The following is a 17,476-nucleotide window of genomic DNA, read 5'->3' on the forward strand; positions in this document are numbered from 1 at the left end:
TGCTCAGTCCCAGCTCCTGCCAACCTAGCAGTTCAAAAGCACACCAGAGTGCAAGTAGATAAATAGGTACCACTCCGGCGGGAAGGTATACGGTGTTTCCATGTGCTGCTCTGGTTTGCCAGAAGCCGCTTAGTCACGCTGGACACATGACCCTGAAGCTGCCTGTGGACAAACGCCGGCTCCCTCAGCTAGTAAAGCGAGATGAGTGCCGCAACCTCAGAGTCGTCCGCCACTGGACCTAATGGTCAGGGGTCCCTTTAATACATGGTTCTTCCTCTGTTCCTTTTATCCCCACCAACAACCCTGTGAGGTAGGCTAGTCTGAGAGGCATTGACTGGCCCCATGGCCACCCGGTGGGGAATTCGATCCCTGGTCTCCCAAGGCCATAGTCCAGCACTTTAACCACTACACCACACTGCCTCTCGCCACTGCCTAAGAAGTCCCAACATTGTCAAAGCAGAGATCAGAGTTCCTAGAAGGGAGATATTTTTTTCCATCCCAGCTGCCTGGTCTTCAAAGGGTTAAAGATGAAGCGCAGGATTCCTAGAGAGGCAGGAAACTGGAGGAGCTCTTAGTCCCCTCCTGCCTTGTGCATGGTCCTTTTGCAGAAGAGAGGCTGCAGTGGTTGGATGTGTTATGTATTGAAGTTCTCACCCTGGCCACCAGGGCTATTCTGCATGTAGTTTTCACTCAGGTCCACATCAGATAATTTAGGCAGGAAACCCTGGGATGTTGTTGTTACAATGTTGACAGCTGGCTGCCTATAAAAGCAGGCCTGCTGAGCTACTTGCAGAAACCTCTGTGTCATCTGATATGTCCACCCACTATCTCACAGGATGCATTGAAGGAAGCAGGCCGGGAGGCTGGGGCCGGATCCTGCTCCAGCCCAGAGCAGCTTAGAGCAGAACCTGAGGTTCCCCCACGTCTGGCTCAGCCCCTTTGTGGTCCACACTCACTTGGCCAGCCTTTGCCTTGAAGCAGAACCTGGAAAGAATAGGAAAAGAGGCTGCAGGAGACAATCCTTCAGGCATATTGGAGGCTGCGGCCGAAATCCCCAAACTGCCCCACTTGGGAGATCCTCGGAAGAGCTATGAAGACCCTCCTGGATGAGGACGCCCTCAGCTCACATGCTCAGCGCCAGAGATTCAGGCATTCCTGCTACCAGGAGGCCCAGGGACCCCGAGACGTTTGCAGCCGACTCCACCACCTTTGCAGGGAGTGGCTGGAGCCAGAGCGACACACCGAGGCTCAGATCCTGGATCTGGTGGTCCTGGAGCAATTCCTGGCTGTCCTCCCCCTGGAGATGGAGAACTGGGTGAAGGATCAGGGAGCGGAGACCAGTTCCCAGGCGGTGGCCCTGGCCAAAGATTTCCTCCTGAGCCAGGCAGAGGAGAAGCAGCAGCAGCAGCAGGTGAGACAGTTTCATCCTGGTAACACCCAGATATCCGCGGTGGCTGGTGAATTCTGAGTGTGGTGTCTCTTAAAAGGCGAAAGTGGCTCTTGGGTGCAGAAGGTTCTGGGTTCGATCTCCAGGAGGGGCTGGGAAATCGTCCTTGCCTGAAACCTGGAGCGGGGTGTGTGTGTGTGGAATTGCATTTGCACATGTGGCAACACATGGTAAACTTAAAGCCTCTACTATTAGAAAATTCTTCCACTTGTGATGCATATCTACAAGCAGTGCAATGTCCGCATTTGAAAAAACCTGGAGCTGTGGTCAAGGTCTGGTGTGTAGACGTGTGTTGTAAGTCAGTATGTACTAGCATATCTCTAAGTGATCTGGTGCGTCATTTATCAAAGCAGGAAAAGACCTCACAGCCTGGAATATTCAATCTCACTGGGCAAAAGACATATACCACTTGAATCATGGGAAAAGATTTTAAAATTCACAGCATGCAGTTCATGAAAATAAAATTCTATGAAGATGATGTACCGATACTATTTCACTCCAGTAAGCTTGCTAAAATGTATAAAGATACCTCTAATTTATGCTGGAAATGTAAGGATATGGAAAGTCCTTTTTTCCTTTTTTCATATGTCGTGGACATGTAAAAAAGTAAAGGGTTTCTGGGAAATTATAAAAAATGAACTTTAAAAAAATTACGTTTGTTAAAAAATCAGAGGCCTTTATTATTAGGTGTAATAGGAGAAAATATGCCAAGGAAGCAAAAGAGACTGTTTATTTATGCGACTACAGCGGCCAGATGCTACTATCCCAGATGTGGAAAGAAGAAAAGGTCCCAACGAAAGAAGAATGGATAACTAAGATGAGTGACTATGTCGAAACGGCTAAACTAACCCTGAAGATCAGGCACCAAGATGAGAAAAAAATCAATCAAGAATGGGAAAACTCAATAGACACGTTTAAATAACACTGTAAAAGAGGCAAAACATTAGCAGGTTTGGTGTAGCATTTATGAACTAAGAATAGAATTGGGGGGGGAGAGAAGTTGAAATTAATTGGGAGAAATATAATTATATGCAAGGAGAATAACGGGGGGGGGGTGGAAACCGGGGTGGGGAGTCATCTATTGCAAATTTGTATTGGATATGTATTCTGTATACCAAAAGTAAAAATGTTGTTATTTTGAAATTCGAAAATAAAATATATATTTTTTATAATAAATAGTTTAATAAATAGTTTAAGAAACGTTTTGGGGCGCCCGCGCAGCTGATCCAGCGGGTCTTTCCGGAGGCGAGACCAGCGCCTCTCCTCGCTCTTTGCCCGGAGAAGCCCAGAGGCTCCTGCCGCTCGGCTCCGAAACGGTTAAGAGCAGCGGCAACAGAGCTAAGATTCCTAGAGAGGAGGGGAAAAGGCTGTCGGGAGAATAGGAGCTTCCGCTTCCTGTCCCGCTTCTTTTTTGGGGGGGAGATACCTGTCATGGCGGCGGCTTTCCTTCCTCGCGGAGGCGCTGGAGGTGCGTCATATTATTATGTATTATAACGCGGGTGCTGCTGGAGGGAGTGTGGAGAGGGAGTTTAAAAAAACCCTATTAGGTAAACCGTTTCAATGTAAGTTTTTTTTGCGTCTCCTTTTTCTAGTATTTCATATAATATTTTCAGTTCCCATTATTAATGCATTTCTGTACATTATTCTGGCAAAATAATGCATTTATAGTTCTTTCCCCCTTTGAATAGGGGTAGGAAATATTTTACCAATGGAAGGGCAGGTCGTTCTCCTTTTTTCTTCCCTGCAGGCCAACTTGGGCAGGTGGGTGACCTTCCTTCGTCTCTCAAGGCAAAACCTTGTGCATTAATAATAATAATAATATTTATTTATTTATATCCCGCCCTCCCTGGCCAGGACCTAGCTCAGGGTGGCTAACCCGAAATATAAATTACTATAAAATGTAGTAGGAAAAAAAATACAAAAGAATAGTTGCTTAAAATACTGTGGATGAAAGATCCAAATTAATGCATTAAACACTGGTAAGGGCTCATTATCAAGCCTACCTAGTGGCAGTGAAGGCAATAAATAAACCATAGTTTTCTGCCTCCATTCCATCCTCATCATGCCGTCTGGCAGAGCTTTTCTGAGTTGTACGGGGGCTTCTACACCTTGGGCCAAAGGGGGTGGTAGAACCAGCAGGAGCTAGCTGTGACTTCTTTGCAAAGCATTTTGAAGATAAAATGGCTTGCATCCACCAAAACCTTGACTCTCCTGTTACAGCAAATGAATCTCAAGGGATGTCCAGAGCACAGTCTAGTCCTGTTGTGTTGAATGAGTTTTTTCAGTTGGCAAGGCTCGAGGATATGGACAAGGTGCTTGAATCAGGCATGGAATCTTTCTGGAGCGACTCTCTGAACTAGGGGTGGGTGGCCCTGCTTTGCGGTGGTTCCAGTCCTACTAGAATGGTCGTTCCCAGAGGGTCTTACTTGGGGAATGCATTTCAGCCCCATGGAAGCTTCAATGTGGGGTTCCGCAGGGCCCAATCCTATCCCCCATGCTGTTTAACATCTATATAAAACTGCTGGGTGGGGTGATCCGGAGGTTTGGAGTACGTTGTCAGCAGTATGCTGATGACACTCAGCTGTACTTCTCCTTTCTTTCTATCTGCAGGTGGGGCAGTGGAAGTGCTGGACCAGTGTCTTGCCTGGGTAATGGACTGGATGAGAGCCAAGAAACTGAAGCTCAATCCAGATAAGACTGGATTGTTCCCTAGAACAGATGGCTGGAAGCTTGCCTGCTCTTGATGGGGTTACACGTCCTTGAAGGAGCAGGTTTGTAGCTTGGGGGGTCCTCCTGGATCCTTTGCTATCACTCGAGGCTCAGGTGGCCAAGAGTGCCTTCCATCAGCTTTGACTGGTAGCCCAGCTACACCCCTTTCTGGACAGGGATAGCCTATCTACCATTGTCTATGCTCTGGCAACTGCAAGGTTAAATATAGATATGTGTTATACGTAGGGCTGCCTCTGAAGACAGTGTGGAAACTTCAGCTAGTGCAGAATTCAGTGGCCAGGTTGCTCACCAGAGCAAGGCGGTTTGAGCATATTACCCCCATCCTGGTCTGACTGCAATGGCTACCAATTAGTTTCCAGGCCCAATTCAAAGTTCTGGTTTTGACCTATAAAGCCTTTAATGGCTCAGGACCATAATACTTGAAGGACAGCTTCTTTACGTATGAACCTACCCGGATCCTGAGATCCCCTTCTGATCTCAAGTGGTCCGGAGGGTGGCAACATGAGAACAATGCCTTCTCTGCAGTGGCTCCCCGTCTGTGGAATGCTCTCCCCAGGGAAGTTCACCTGGCACCTTCATTATACACCTTTAGGTGCCAGGCAAAAAAGTTCCTTTTAAACCAGAATTTTGGTTGACATGTTTGACATTCTATACCCTTTTTCAAATATGGCTCTTTTCTTGTGAGGGGAGGGTGTTATTGGGTTGTTGTTTTTATTCTGATTATATATGTTGTGATCTTTTCTGAGAACCATGCTGAGACCTCTGGTTATAGGGCGGTATATAAACTCAATAAATAATAATACTAACAAATACTTTCATTATTTAAAAGCATTATAAAACATCGAATATTTAAAACTTCGCTATACAAGGTTGCCTTCAGATGCCTTCTAAAACTTGTATAGTTATTTATCTGACATCTCACAAGAGGGCGTTCCACAGGGTGGGCACCACTGCCAAGAAGGCCCTCTGCCTTGTTCCCTATAACTTCCCTTCTCACAGTGAGGGAACTGCCACAAGGCCCTGGGACCTGGATCTCTGTGTCCTGACTGAATGATTGGGGTGAAGACACTCCTTTAGCATTTCATCAGTTTGCCTTTTTATTCCATCAGGAGATGTTGAAGGGATGCTGGCAGAAGGGGAACAATCAGAAATGTCACCAAAAGGATCCAAAGAACAAAGGAAGCTGAGGGTTCAAGATGGAGGCAGCAGGCAAGAGGGGAGACGAAAGCAGAAGCCGGAGGGTGACTCTGGTACGTCTCAGGGTGGTGAAAATCAAATTGACAAAAAGGAGAAAAAGCATCAATGTACATTGTGCGGACAGAGATTTTGTAATCGCTCAGCTCTTACTTCACATCAACGAACTCATACAGGGGAGAAACCGTATACATGTTCAGAGTGTGGAAAGAGATTCAGTCGGAGTGGTACCCTTATATTGCACCAACGAACTCATACAGGAGACAAACCTTATACATGTTCAGTGTGTGAAAAGAGCTTCACTCAAAGTAGTGGCCTTACTTTGCATCAAAGATCTCATACAGGAGAGAAACCGTATACATGCTCAGAGTGTGGAAAGAGCTTCACTCAAAGTAGTGACCTTACCTTGCATCAAATATCTCATACAGGGGAGAAACCGTATACGTGTTCTGAGTGTGGAAAGAGCTTCAGTCACAGCACTGCACTTACTAGACATCAACAAACTCATCGAGGCAGCAAACCTTATAAATGTTTGGAATGTGGCAACAGCTTCAGTCGCATCGACTCCCTTTCCTTACATCAAAAAATTCATATAGGGGAGAAACGATATACATGTTTGGAGTGTGGAAAGAGTTTCATTCAGAATGGCACCCTTACCTTGCATCAAAGAGTGCACACAGGAGAGAAACCGTATAAATGTTTGGAGTGTGGCAAGAGCTTCAGTCGTGGTAGCTCCCTTACATTGCATCAACGAACTCATACGGGAGAGAAACCGTATACATGTTCGGAGTGTGGAAAAAGCTTCATTTGCAGTAGCTCCCTTATGTTGCATCAAAGAACTCATACAGGGGACAAACCATATAAATGCTCCGAGTGTGGAAATAGCTTCAGGCGCCGGAGTCACCTAACTAGACACCAAAGAAGTCATATAGGGAGGAAATCTTAAAAATGTTTGGCACATGGAAAGAACTTCAGTGACAGGGGCTCTCTTCCTAAACAGTAAAGAACACGTACAAGGGAAGTATCTTAGAAAGGGTTGGAGTGTCTTTAATCATATCAAATAACTCCTACAGAGAGTAAACCATGAATCGTTTTCTGGTCGTGTCCCCCCCCCCCATATTTTGTTTTAAATGCAGCTTTTCCCGATATATTTGCACAGATGATCAGTCAGAAATGTTAAGAATGCCTGTGTTTTGAAAACAATAGCCCTAGATACTCCAGTCCAGGCTTTCCTGCACTTGGGTCTCTAGCTGTTTCTGGACTACAATTCCCATCATCCCTTACTGCTGCTATCTGGGGGTGATGGGAGTTGTTGTCCAGAAAGAACCAGAGACCCAAGTGTGGGAATCCTGTTCCAGTGAAAGGTGAGAATACGGACATGAACTGCGCTGATTCAATTGTAGATGGCATCTTTCATAGCTCTGATAAGAAAGGAGTTCAGGGGGGAAACAGCCTCTTCCTCTGATGACGTCTCTCCCCCTGCCTTGCTGAGCTTGTGTGTTTCTGCTTCCTTTCAGCCATGGGATCTGCTGCTGTTCAGGCTCATGCCACTGTCTGTGTTGCCTTGTCAGAAGCTGCCCACTGGTGTCCCCCAGCCCCACGCCCCCTATGTGTGTCATTCACTATAAGGCTTGCACAATCCATTGTTTGCCACTGGCAGAGAGCCTGCCCAGACCCTAATGTGTCTGTTTCCTGCTCTGCCACTTCTTGTGCCAAAGGTTGCCCATTCTCCACCAGAGAAGAAGGCAAGCAGATCCTTAAGGCCGGGTTTGCTGCTGAAGTCCACAGGAAAGCCTGGATCTAAGCCAGGAAACCTTGGTTCGTTGTGGGGATCTGTTTCTCTGTGCACATGCGACTCGTTAGGAAATTAATTTTGGAAATGCGTTGTACCAACAGGGCAGTCAAAAAATTGAAGAATATTTGCACCCAACTTACTGCAACCAACTCACTGCCTATTGATACGAGTCAGTCGCTTTCACTGTGTTTTAATCCAGGTTTTATTGTTTATTTCGTTATTTTTAACAATAAAATAGTCATTTTAGGGTTTTTTTTACTGATAATGTCATTGTTTTATTTTTCCTGAACCATGGATTTAAAAAATCCCAAACATATATGTATAGTAAAGCTGCATGTAAATTTTAGGGAACAAAATAATGAACGCCTACAAAAGATGAAATAGCCAAAACAAGTGTGCAGTTCCTAAGAATCCATTTACAACTCGCTTCAGTGCAGGTTTTCTCAGGAGTCAGTCCCACTGTTTTCAACAGGCGCTTAATCTCCGCGAAGAGCTGTATGTCAGCCTGTCTAATACTTCTCAGGGAATTAAGAGACAATGCTCAAGATTTCTTGTTGTGGGCCACTGAACTGAGACAAAAGGTCAAGTTGCCCCCCCCCCATTCAGCTGCTACCGCCCACCAGAGGGTAAATGGAAGGTGCGTGTATTGTCTTTCTCCCCAGAGGAATGATTTCAATTGCGAAAACGACACTGGAGGAACCCAAGAAGCTGCCGTGTACCAGCTGATGAAGGTGAATACATCGAAACAGGGCCCTGTCCTGGTTTCCGATCCATAATTGACTTCTGACTTCTGTTTAATGATTGAAACTAAGACCTCCACGTCGACTTTGACTATGGATGAACATGTACTTATCTCTACTCATAAACTCTTATCTCTATTTCTGTTATACATGTCCTTATGAGTTTGAGTTTGTAATCTCTATTTGAGTTTATAATCCTACTTTTGAATGGATTAGTTTTTGTCACAATTGACTATTGATTTGCTAATAGGGATGACCCCCACTACAGAAACTTACATTGGCCTGAGTTCTTGGTGTGCTTTTCTCTTGGTATATTTAATAACAAGAACTCCAATTTATTTAACGTTAATCTCAGGGAAAAGCAGATAAATTCAGTTTTGGGATTCCCCAGGCAGAAGAGATTTTGGTCCTCTGAGGGTTAAATGCAGTGAGAGAGGAAATGATGCTTTTCCTTCCTCTCTGCTTGCCTGAATTCTGCAGGCTTTCCCCAAAGGTCTTGGGTGTTACAGATCCTTTCCTCACTATTAGTGCCACCTGGCTCAGATCCAGTTCCATCACAATGTGATTGCTCACAGGAATCTGTGTTTGACAGTGGAAAGGTCTCCCCTTCCTTGGAGGTTTTTAAGCAGAGGTTGGATGGCCACCTGTCAGGGATGCTTTAGCTGAGATTCCTGTATTGCAGGGGGTTGGACTAGAGGACCTTTGGGGTCCCTTCCAACTCTATCATTCTATGGAAGCGGCCCATTCATACACACACACACATCCCCCCTTGCCCAGCCCATTCACAAGGTGGGAACATAAATAACGCAGGGAAATTGAAATGCAATCTGTGACATCCCCCCTTTTAACACACTGGCTCCCAGACTTTCTGGCTCCCACCTTCTTGGTTCCATAAAATCGTCCCAATGCCTTATTATTATTATTTATATACCGTCCTATACCTTGGGGTCTCAGAATAAAATCAAGATCCAAACCACAAAATACAAAATAAAAACCAAAACAACCCGCACAAATTTGCGTGTGTGTGTGTGTGTGTATGGGGTTGGGCTAGATGACCATTAGGTCCCATTCCAACTTTTCCCCATTCTTAAATTCGATATCCTGCCTTTTTCTCCAAGGAGCTGAACGTAGCATATAATACATGGTTCTTCCTCTCCTCCTTTAATCCCCTACAACAACCCTGTGAGGTAGGCTAGGCTGGAAGGCAGTGACTTACCCCATGGCCACCCGGTGGGGAATTTGATCCCTGGTCTCCCAAGGCCATAGTCCAGCACTCTAACCACTATACCACACTGCCTCTCACCACTGCCTAAGATGTCCCAACCTTGTGAAAGTAGAGATCAGAATCCCCCAAAAGGAGAGATTTTCTTCCACCCCAGCTGTCTGGTGCTCAAAGGGTTAAAGATGAAGTGCAGGATTCCTAGAGAGGAAACAGGAAACAGGAGGAGCACCTTGGTCCTTCAGGACAAGCGCCCCTCCTCCCTCCTGCCTTGTACATGGTTCTTTTGCAGAAGAGAGGCTGCAGAGGTTGGATGCATGGAAGGAAGCAAGCAGGGAGGCTGGGGCCGGATCCTGCTCTAACCCAGAGCAGCTTGAAGCAGGACCTGAGGTTCCCCCGCCTCTAGCTGAGGCCCCTTGTGGTCCACACTCACTTGGCCAGCCTTTGGCTTGAAGCAGAACCTGGAAAGAATAGGAAAAGAGGCTGCAGGGGACAATCCTTCAGCCATATTGGAGGCTGCTGTCCAAATCCCCAAAGTGCCCCATTTGGGAGATCCTGGGAAGAGCTATGAAGACCCTCCTGGATGGGGACGCCCTCAGCTCACATGCTCAGCGCCAGAGATTCAGGCATTCCTGCTACCAGGAGGCCCAGGACCCTGAGAGGTTTGCAGCCAACTCCACCGCCTTTGCAGGGAGTGGCTGGAGCCAGAGAGACACACCGAGGCTCAGATCCTGGATCTGGTGGTCCTGGAGCAATTCCTGGCTGTCCTCCCCCTGGAGATGGAGAACTGGGTGAAGGATCAGGGAGCGGAGACCAGTTCCCAGGCGGTGGCCCTGGCAGAAGGTTTCCTCCTGAGCTAGGCAGAGGAGCAGCAGCAGCAGGTGAGACAGTTTCATCCTGGTATCTCCCAGAGATCTGTGGTGGCTGGTGAATTCTGAGGGTGGTGTCTCTTAAAAGGCGAAAGTGGCTCTTGAGTGCAGAAGGTTCCAGGTTCGATTCCCGACATCTTCCGGCTGGGCTGGGAAATCATCCCTTCCTGAAACCTGGAGACATGCTTTCAATCTGTGCAGACAGCACGGATCTAGATGGTCCAATGGTCTGGTTCTGGACTAGGCAGCTTCCTTGGTTCCTATTTAAACAGCTCTTCATTCTGAAGCAAGAGGGCTAGAAACTTGCTTTGCCTTTCACCTGTGCCCTCAATATTATTTGAGCGCAATTTCAGCACCCCTTCACATTTTTCTGTTTTTTCCTTATCTATGCATTATTTTCCTACACTGTGCCCACCCCTTCCAGGAATGTTCTCTCTCTCTCTCCCCCTGCTGAGTTGATTCCCCCTCCCCCCATATCTGAGCGAAAGGGATCCATAGGTCATAAAATAAACATGTCCCCCATATTGGTCTCTACAGCCAGAGAAGGCCCTGCAACTCTCCCAACATCTTGACCTCACCCCCAAAGGCACACTCCTCCATGGTCTCCCGAGACAGACGGATGCCAGCATCATCATGGATTCCTGCATTGCAGCGGGTTGGACTAGATGACCCACAGGGCCCTTCCACTCTATGATTCTATTCACTATATTTTCTTCACCCACGGCCTCGGTCCAGTATACCTGAAGGAGCGTCTCCACCCCCATCATTCTGCCCGGACGCTGAGGTCCAGTGCCGAGGGCCTTCTGGCAGTTCCCTCATTGCGAGAAGCAAAGCTACAGGGAACCAGGCAGAGGGCCTTCTCGGTAGTGGCGCCCGCCCTGTGGAACGCCCTTCCAGCAGATGTCAAAGCGATAAACAACTACCTGACATTCAGAAGACATCTTAAGGCAGCCCTGTTCAGGGAAGTTTTTAACGTGTGATATTTTACTGTATTTTTGGTTTCTATGGAAGCCGCCCAGAGTGGCTGGGGAGGCCCAGCCAGATGGGCGGGGTATAAATAATAAATTATTATTATTATTATTATCAGAGGCAGCAATGCTTCTGAATACCAGTTTCAGGAGAGGAGAGGGCTCTTCTGCTCGGATCCTGCCCTCTGGATCCCTCTGGTTGGCCACTGTGAGAACAGGATGCTGCCCTAGAAGGGACACTGACTTGATCAAGCAGTTCTTCTTAATGTTTATAATAATATAAAAATGGTATGCAAATACAGTCAAACCTTGGCTCCTGAACACCTCCGTTTTGGATTCCTTATGCCATGAGCATCACAATTATAACAAATAAAGGCTTGACATATCTCGCTTTGCATGTCATGATTCTATCTCATATCTTAGTTTCACCTTTTAAGTTGAATTACTGAAATAAGTGAACTTTTCCATGATATTCTAATCTTTCGAGGTTCACCTGTAATGATACATTGGGCAAAAGATATAGGTTATAATATACCGGTTGAATCATGGGAAAAACTGTGCAAAGAGATTTTAAAATTCACAGCATGTAGTTCATTAAAAGAAAATTATATGCAAATGATGTACCGATGGTATTTCACTCCAGTAAAGCTTGCTAAAATGTATAAAGATACCTCTAATTTATACTGGAAATGTAAGGATAAGGAAGGTAATTTTTCCCCTATGTGGTGGACGTGTAAAAAAGTAAAGGGTTTCTGGGAAATGATATACAATGAACTTTTAAAAATTCTTAAAATTACGTATATTAAAAAAACCACAGGCTTTTTTACTAGGTGTAATAGGAGAAAAAATGCCAAGGAAGCAAAAGAGACTGTTTATTTATGCGACTACAGGGGCCAGATGCTACTAGCCCAGATGTGGAAAGAAGAAAAGGTCCCAACGAAAGAAGAATGGATAACTAAGATGATTGACTATGTCGAAACGGCTAAACTTACCGAGCAGACGAGAAAAAAATCAATCAAGAATGGGAAAACTTTATAAACTATTTTAGAGAACACTGTAAAAAGTCAAAACATTCGCAGGTTTGATGTAACATTTATGAACTAAGAATTAGGAGGGAGAAAATAGGTTGAAATTAATTGAGGAAATATATAGTAATTGTAATATATTGTAATGCAAGGAGAATAAAAGGGGGGAATGGAAAGGGGGGAAGGCAATTATTGCAAATTTGGATTGGATATGTATGTACCAAAAGAAAAAACGTTGTTAATTTGAAAATTGAAAATAATTATAATAATAAATAGTTTAGAAAACGTTTTGGGGCTCCCGTGCAGCTGATCCAGCGGGTCTTTCTGAAGGCGAGACCAGCGCCTCTCCTCGCTCTTTGCCCGGAGAAGTCAAGAGGCTCCTGCCGCTCGGCTCCGAAACGGTTAAGAGCAGCGGCGAAAGAGCTGAGATTCCTAGAGCGGAGGGAAAAAAGGCTGCCGGGAGAATAGGAGCTTCCGCTTCCTGTCTCGCTTTGGTGCGCGGGTGGGGGTCAGTTGCTGGTCATGGCGGCGGCCGTACTTTCTCGCGGAGGCGCCGGAGGTGCGTCTTATTATTATGCATTATAAGGGGAGGGAGAGTGGGGGTGCAGCTGGAGGGAGTGTGGGGATGGATGAAAAAGAACCCCATTAGGCAATGTAAGTTTTTTCTGTCTTCCTTTTTCTAGTCGTCAATTTACCCAGATTTTCACGTTATTATTTTTAAATAGTGTTAATTTTAAATAATTTAATTTTACATTATTTCAACCTCTTGAAAGTTGGTCAGCATTTTGGTGTAGATTTCTCCTAATGCCCACGCTTTTGCAAAGGGTATTTCCCATAATATTTGCATTTGCCATAATTAATGCATTCTGTATATAATTCAGCTAAAATGATTCATTTATAGGTGTTTCCCCCTTTGTGTGGGGGTAGGACATCTTTTCCCAATGGAAGGGCAGATCTTTCTCCTCCCTGCAGGCCAACTCTGGCAGGTGGGGGACCTTCCTTGGGCTCCCCATAGGGCTTGGGGTCAAGGCAAACCCTTAAGCATTGAAAAACCTTCTGCTGGGGCTCCCCCTGGAACTTGCAATCATTTTTATCCGGCCTGATTTTACTATTACTTATTAAATTTATATACCTCCCAATACCAACAGGCCTCAGGGCCGTTCACATGATAAAATTACAATATAAGAACTAAAAGTACATTATCAAAACATAAACAAAACAAGCCATGGCTGAGGCCTTATACAGACAGGCTAATAATGATAATAGTACTGGTAATACAACTACTAATAATATGAATACCCCAGAGGGTCCTCGCCCACTTTGTGGAGCCCAATTGGCCCCCTGGTACACTCCAAGCTGGGAGACTGAGCACAAGTGGACGAAAGACCCGAATTAATGAAACCAAACACTGGTAAGGGCTCATTATCAAGCCTAGCTAGTGGCAGTGAAGGCAGCAAAGAAGGCATAGTTTTCTGCCTCCATTGCACCCTCATCATGTCGTCTGGCAGAGATTTTCCAGTTTGTACAGGGCCTTTTACAGGCTGGCCCAAAGGAGGAGTAGAACCAGCAGTAGCTGGCTGTGACTTGTTTGCAACGCATTTTTGGCGATCAAATTGCTTGTATCCACCAAGACCTTGACTCTGCTGTTACAGCACATGAGTCTCATGGGGTGTCCAGAGCACATTCTAGTCCTGTTGTGTTGGATGAGTTTTTTCATTTGGTAAGGCTCAAGGATATGGACACGGTTCTTGGATCAGTCAGAGTGACCATTTGCATTCTAGACCCTTTCCCCTCTTGGCTGATAAAATCCAGCAGGGAGGGAACAGCTGGCTGAGCCAGGGAGATGATCAGTGCCTCTTTACAAGAGGGGGTGGTCCCTCCATGTTTGAAGAAGGCAGAGGTAAAACCACTCTTTAAGAAGCATTCCCTGAATTCCTGAATCCTAACTAACTACCGGCCAGTTGCTAATTAACCTTTCCTGGGCAAGGTTCTGGAGCGAGTAGTCACAGACCAGATCCAGGTGCTTTTGGAAAAAACTGATTTTCTGGATCCATTTCAATCAGGTTTTGGCCTGGTTTTGGCACAGAAACTACTTTGGTTGCCTTGTACAGTATGTTGATTTCTGTCATGAGAGAGACAAGGGAAACATGTCCCTGTTAATTCTTCTTGACCTCTCAGTGGCTTTCAATACTATCGGTCATAGTATCCTTCTGGAGCAGCTCTCTGAACTGGCTTTGCAGTGCTTCCAGTCCTACTTGGATGGTCGAAAAATTTATACGATCTGAAGAGAAACCAGAGTATTACTTGGATGGTCGTTCCCAGAGGGTGTTACTTGGGGAATGCTTTTCAGCCCCATGGAACCTTCAATGTGGGGTTCCACAGGACTCAATCCAATCCCCCATGTTGTTTAACATCTATATAAAACTGCTGGGTGGGGTGATCTGGAGGTTTGGAGTACATTGCCAGCAGTATGCTGATGACACTCAGCTCTATTTCTCCTTCCTATCTGCTGGTGAGGCAGTGGAAGTGCTGGACCAGTGTCTTGCCTTCATAATGGACTGGATGAGAGCCAACAAATTGAAGCTCAATGCAGATAAGAGTGAGGCGCTGTTAGTGGGTGGTTCCCTAGAACAGATGCCTGGAAGCTTGCCTGCTCTTGATGGGGTTACACTTTCTCTGGAGGAGCAGGTTCATAGCTTGGGGGTTCTCCTGGATCCTTTGCTGTCGCTCGAGGCTCAGATGGCCTGGAGTGCCTTCCATCAGCTTTGTCTGGTGGCCCAGGTACGCCCCTGGGCCCAGGGATAGTCTAACTACCGTTGTCTATGCTCTGGTAACTTCATGGTTAGATTTAGATACGCATTATACGTAGGGCTGCCTCTGAAGACAGTTTGGAAACTTGAGCTAGTGCAGAATTCAGCAGATATGTTGCTCACTGGAGCAAGGTGGTTTGAGCATATTACCCCCATCCTGGTCTGACTGCACTGGCTACCAAATAGTTTCCGGGCCCGATTCAAAGTGCTGGTTTTGACCTAGAAAGCCTTTAATGGCTCAGGGCCACAATACTTCAAGGGCTGCTTCTTTCTGTATGAACCTACCTGGACCCTCAGGCTCTCTTTTGTGGTCAGGCCTCCTCAAGTGGTATGGAGAGTAGCAACACAATAACAGGGCCTTCTATGCAGTGACCCCCCGTCTGTGGAAAGCTCTCCCCAGGAAAGTTCACCTAGCACCTTCAATATACAACTTTAGGCGCCATGCAAAAATGTTTTTATTCTGTGATCTTTTCTGTGAATCATGCTGACACCTCTGGGTATACGGCAGTATATAAACTCAATAAATAATAATACTAACATTCATACTTTTAATTATTTGTACCCCACGGATCTGACTGGGTTCTCCGAGCCACTTTAGCTGGCTTCAAACAAATACAAAAGCATAATAAAATATTAAACATTAAATACTTCCCTGTACAAGGCTGCCTTCAGATGTCTTCTAAAACTTGTATAGTTATTTATTTGTTTGACATCTGAAGGATAGTGTTCCACAGGGTGGGCACCACTGCCAAGAAGGCCCTCCGCCTTGTTCCCTGTAATTTCCCTTCTCACAGTGAGGGAACTGCCACAAGGCCCTGGGACCTGGATCTCTGTGTCCTGACTGAATGATTGGGGTGAAGACGCTCCTTTAGCATTTCATCAGTTTGCCTTTTTATTCCATCAGGAGATGTTGAAGGGATGCTGGCAGAAGGGGAACAATCAGAAGTGTCACCGAAAGGATCCAAAAAGGAGGAGGAGCAAAGGACGCTGGGAGGTCAAGATGGAGGCAGAAGGCGAGAGGGGAGACGAAAGCAGAAGCCAGAGGGTGACTCTTGTATGTCTCAGGGTGGTGAAAACCAAATTCCCAGAGAGGAGAAAAAGCATGAATGCACAGTGTGTGGAAAGAGATTGGGTAGTCGGTCAGCTCTAACCTCACATCAACAAAGAGTACACACAGGAGAGAAACCGTATAAATGTTTGGAGTGTGGAAAGAGCTTCAGTCAGAGTAGTTCCCTTATCTCCCATCAACGAATTCATACAGGAGAGAAACCATATACATGTTCCGAGTGTGGAAAGAGCTTCACTCAAAGTAGCGGCCTTACCTTCCATCTAAGATCTCATACAGGGGAGAAACCGTATACATGCTCAGAGTGTGGAAAGAGCTTCACTCAAAGTAGTGACCTTACCTTGCATCAACACATTCATACAGGGGAGAAACCATATACATGTTCTGAGTGTGGCAAGAGCTTTAGTCACAGCAGTGCTCTTACTGGACATCAACAAACTCATCGAGGCACCAAACCTTATAAATGTTTGGAATGTGGCAACAGCTTCAGTCGCATCTACTCCCTTTCCTTGCATCAAAGAATTCATATACAGGAGAAACGATATACGTGTTTGGAGTGTGGAAAGAGCTTCAGTCAGAATGGCACCCTTACCTTGCATCAAAGAGTGCACACAGGAGAGAAACCGTATAAATGTTTGGAGTGTGGGAAGAGTTTCAGTCGTGGTAGCTCCCTTACATTGCATCAAAGAACTCATACAGGAGAGAAACCGTATACATGTTCGGAGTGTGGAAAAAGCTTCATTTGCAGTAGGTCCCTTATGTTGCATCAAAGAACTCATACAGGGGACAGACCATATAAATGTTCCGAGTGTGGAAAGAGCTTCAGGAACAGGAGTCACCTTACTAGACACCAAAGAAGTCATACAGGAGAGAAACCATATACATGTTCAGAGTGTGGAAAGAGCTTCAGTCAGAGTAGCGGCCTTAATAGGCACCAAAGAAATCATACAGGAAGGAAATCTTAGAAATGTTTGGCGTATGGAAAGAACTTCAGTGACAGGGGCTCCCTTCCTAAACAGTAAAGAACACGTACAAGGGAATTTGCTGCCAAGGAGTGTGGTGGAGTCTCCTTCTTTGGAGGTCTTTAAGCAGAGGCTTGACAACCATATGTCAGGAGCGCTCTGATGGTGTTTCCTGCTTGGCAGGGGGTTTGACTCAATGGCCCTTGTGGTCTCTTCCAACTCTATGATTCTATGATTCTATATCTTAGAAAGGGCTGGAGTGTGGGAAGATCTTTATTCATATCAAATAACTCCTACAGAAAGTAAAACAATGATTGTGTTCTGGTCCCCCCATGTTTGTCATTCACTAAAATGCTTGCACTTCCCGTGACAAGGCAGAAGCCATTCTTGGGAATTCCTGGGCAGAGAGCTGCTGTACCCTAGACTGCAAAAAGAAATCAACCTTATCCAGCCTTATCCAGCACGCAATGCTAAAAAAATCAGATTCTGTTTTAAATGCAGTTTTTTAGATCTATTTTTACAGAAGAGCATCCAGAATTGTTAAAAATACCCTAGTTCAAGCTTTCCCAAACTTGGGCCTCTAGCTGTTTTTTGGACTACGATTTCCATCATCCCTTAATACTGCTAGCTGGGGGTGATGGGAGTTGTAGT

The 17,476-nt window shown here is 45.7% G+C and overlaps 2 protein-coding genes across 15 annotated transcripts in view; both read left to right on the forward strand.

The window, feature by feature from the left end:
• Positions 1-6,500, forward strand: part of LOC128409433 (zinc finger protein 239-like) — a 51,703-nt gene extending 45,203 nt beyond the window's left edge. Inside the window, exons 1-3 of one of the 8 annotated variants that reach the window (XM_053379931.1) lie at positions 2,993-3,009; positions 4,058-4,095; positions 5,287-6,500. In XM_053379931.1, coding sequence (XP_053235906.1) covers positions 3,008-3,009; positions 4,058-4,095; positions 5,287-6,317 — 1,071 coding nt within the window. In that variant the 5' untranslated portion in view covers positions 2,993-3,007 and the 3' untranslated portion in view covers positions 6,318-6,500. Of the gene's footprint in view, positions 1-2,850; positions 3,010-3,140; positions 3,209-4,057; positions 4,096-5,286 lie in introns of those variants that run through there. The other 7 variants (XM_053379932.1, XM_053379930.1, XM_053379927.1 and 4 more) reach the window with 7 other exon arrangements.
• Positions 6,501-9,366: 2,866 nt separating this feature from the next.
• LOC128409402 (zinc finger protein 239-like) lies at positions 9,367-17,370 on the forward strand. Of its 7 annotated transcripts, none has more exons than XM_053379862.1 (3): positions 9,371-10,006; positions 15,702-15,902; positions 15,990-17,370. In XM_053379862.1, exons 1-3 carry the CDS (start codon positions 9,709-9,711, stop codon positions 16,826-16,828), a joined length of 1,338 nt encoding a protein of 445 aa, XP_053235837.1. In that variant the 5' UTR covers positions 9,371-9,708; the 3' UTR covers positions 16,829-17,370. The 7 variants fall into 7 exon arrangements, with proteins under 7 accessions (XP_053235836.1, XP_053235837.1, XP_053235842.1 ...); XM_053379867.1 differs by adding an exon at positions 11,853-12,041 and having other exon boundaries at positions 9,933-10,006; positions 15,702-17,370; XM_053379861.1 differs by having other exon boundaries at positions 9,367-10,006; positions 15,702-17,370.
• The last annotated feature ends 106 nt before the right edge of the window (positions 17,371-17,476 follow it).

Source organism: Podarcis raffonei, chromosome 2 (genome assembly GCF_027172205.1).
Source record: "Podarcis raffonei isolate rPodRaf1 chromosome 2, rPodRaf1.pri, whole genome shotgun sequence".
Classification (NCBI taxonomy): Eukaryota; Metazoa; Chordata; class Lepidosauria; order Squamata; family Lacertidae; genus Podarcis; species Podarcis raffonei.

Excerpts from the sequence above, each read along its gene's own strand:
- LOC128409402 (XM_053379861.1), top strand. The coding sequence starts at position 9,709 with ATGGGGACGCCCTCAGCTCACATGCTCAGCGCCAGAGATTCAGGCATT. Across the intron at positions 10,007-15,701 it reads CAGAGGAGCAGCAGCAGCAG|GAGATGTTGAAGGGATGCTG; the intron begins GTGAGACAGTTT and ends TTATTCCATCAG.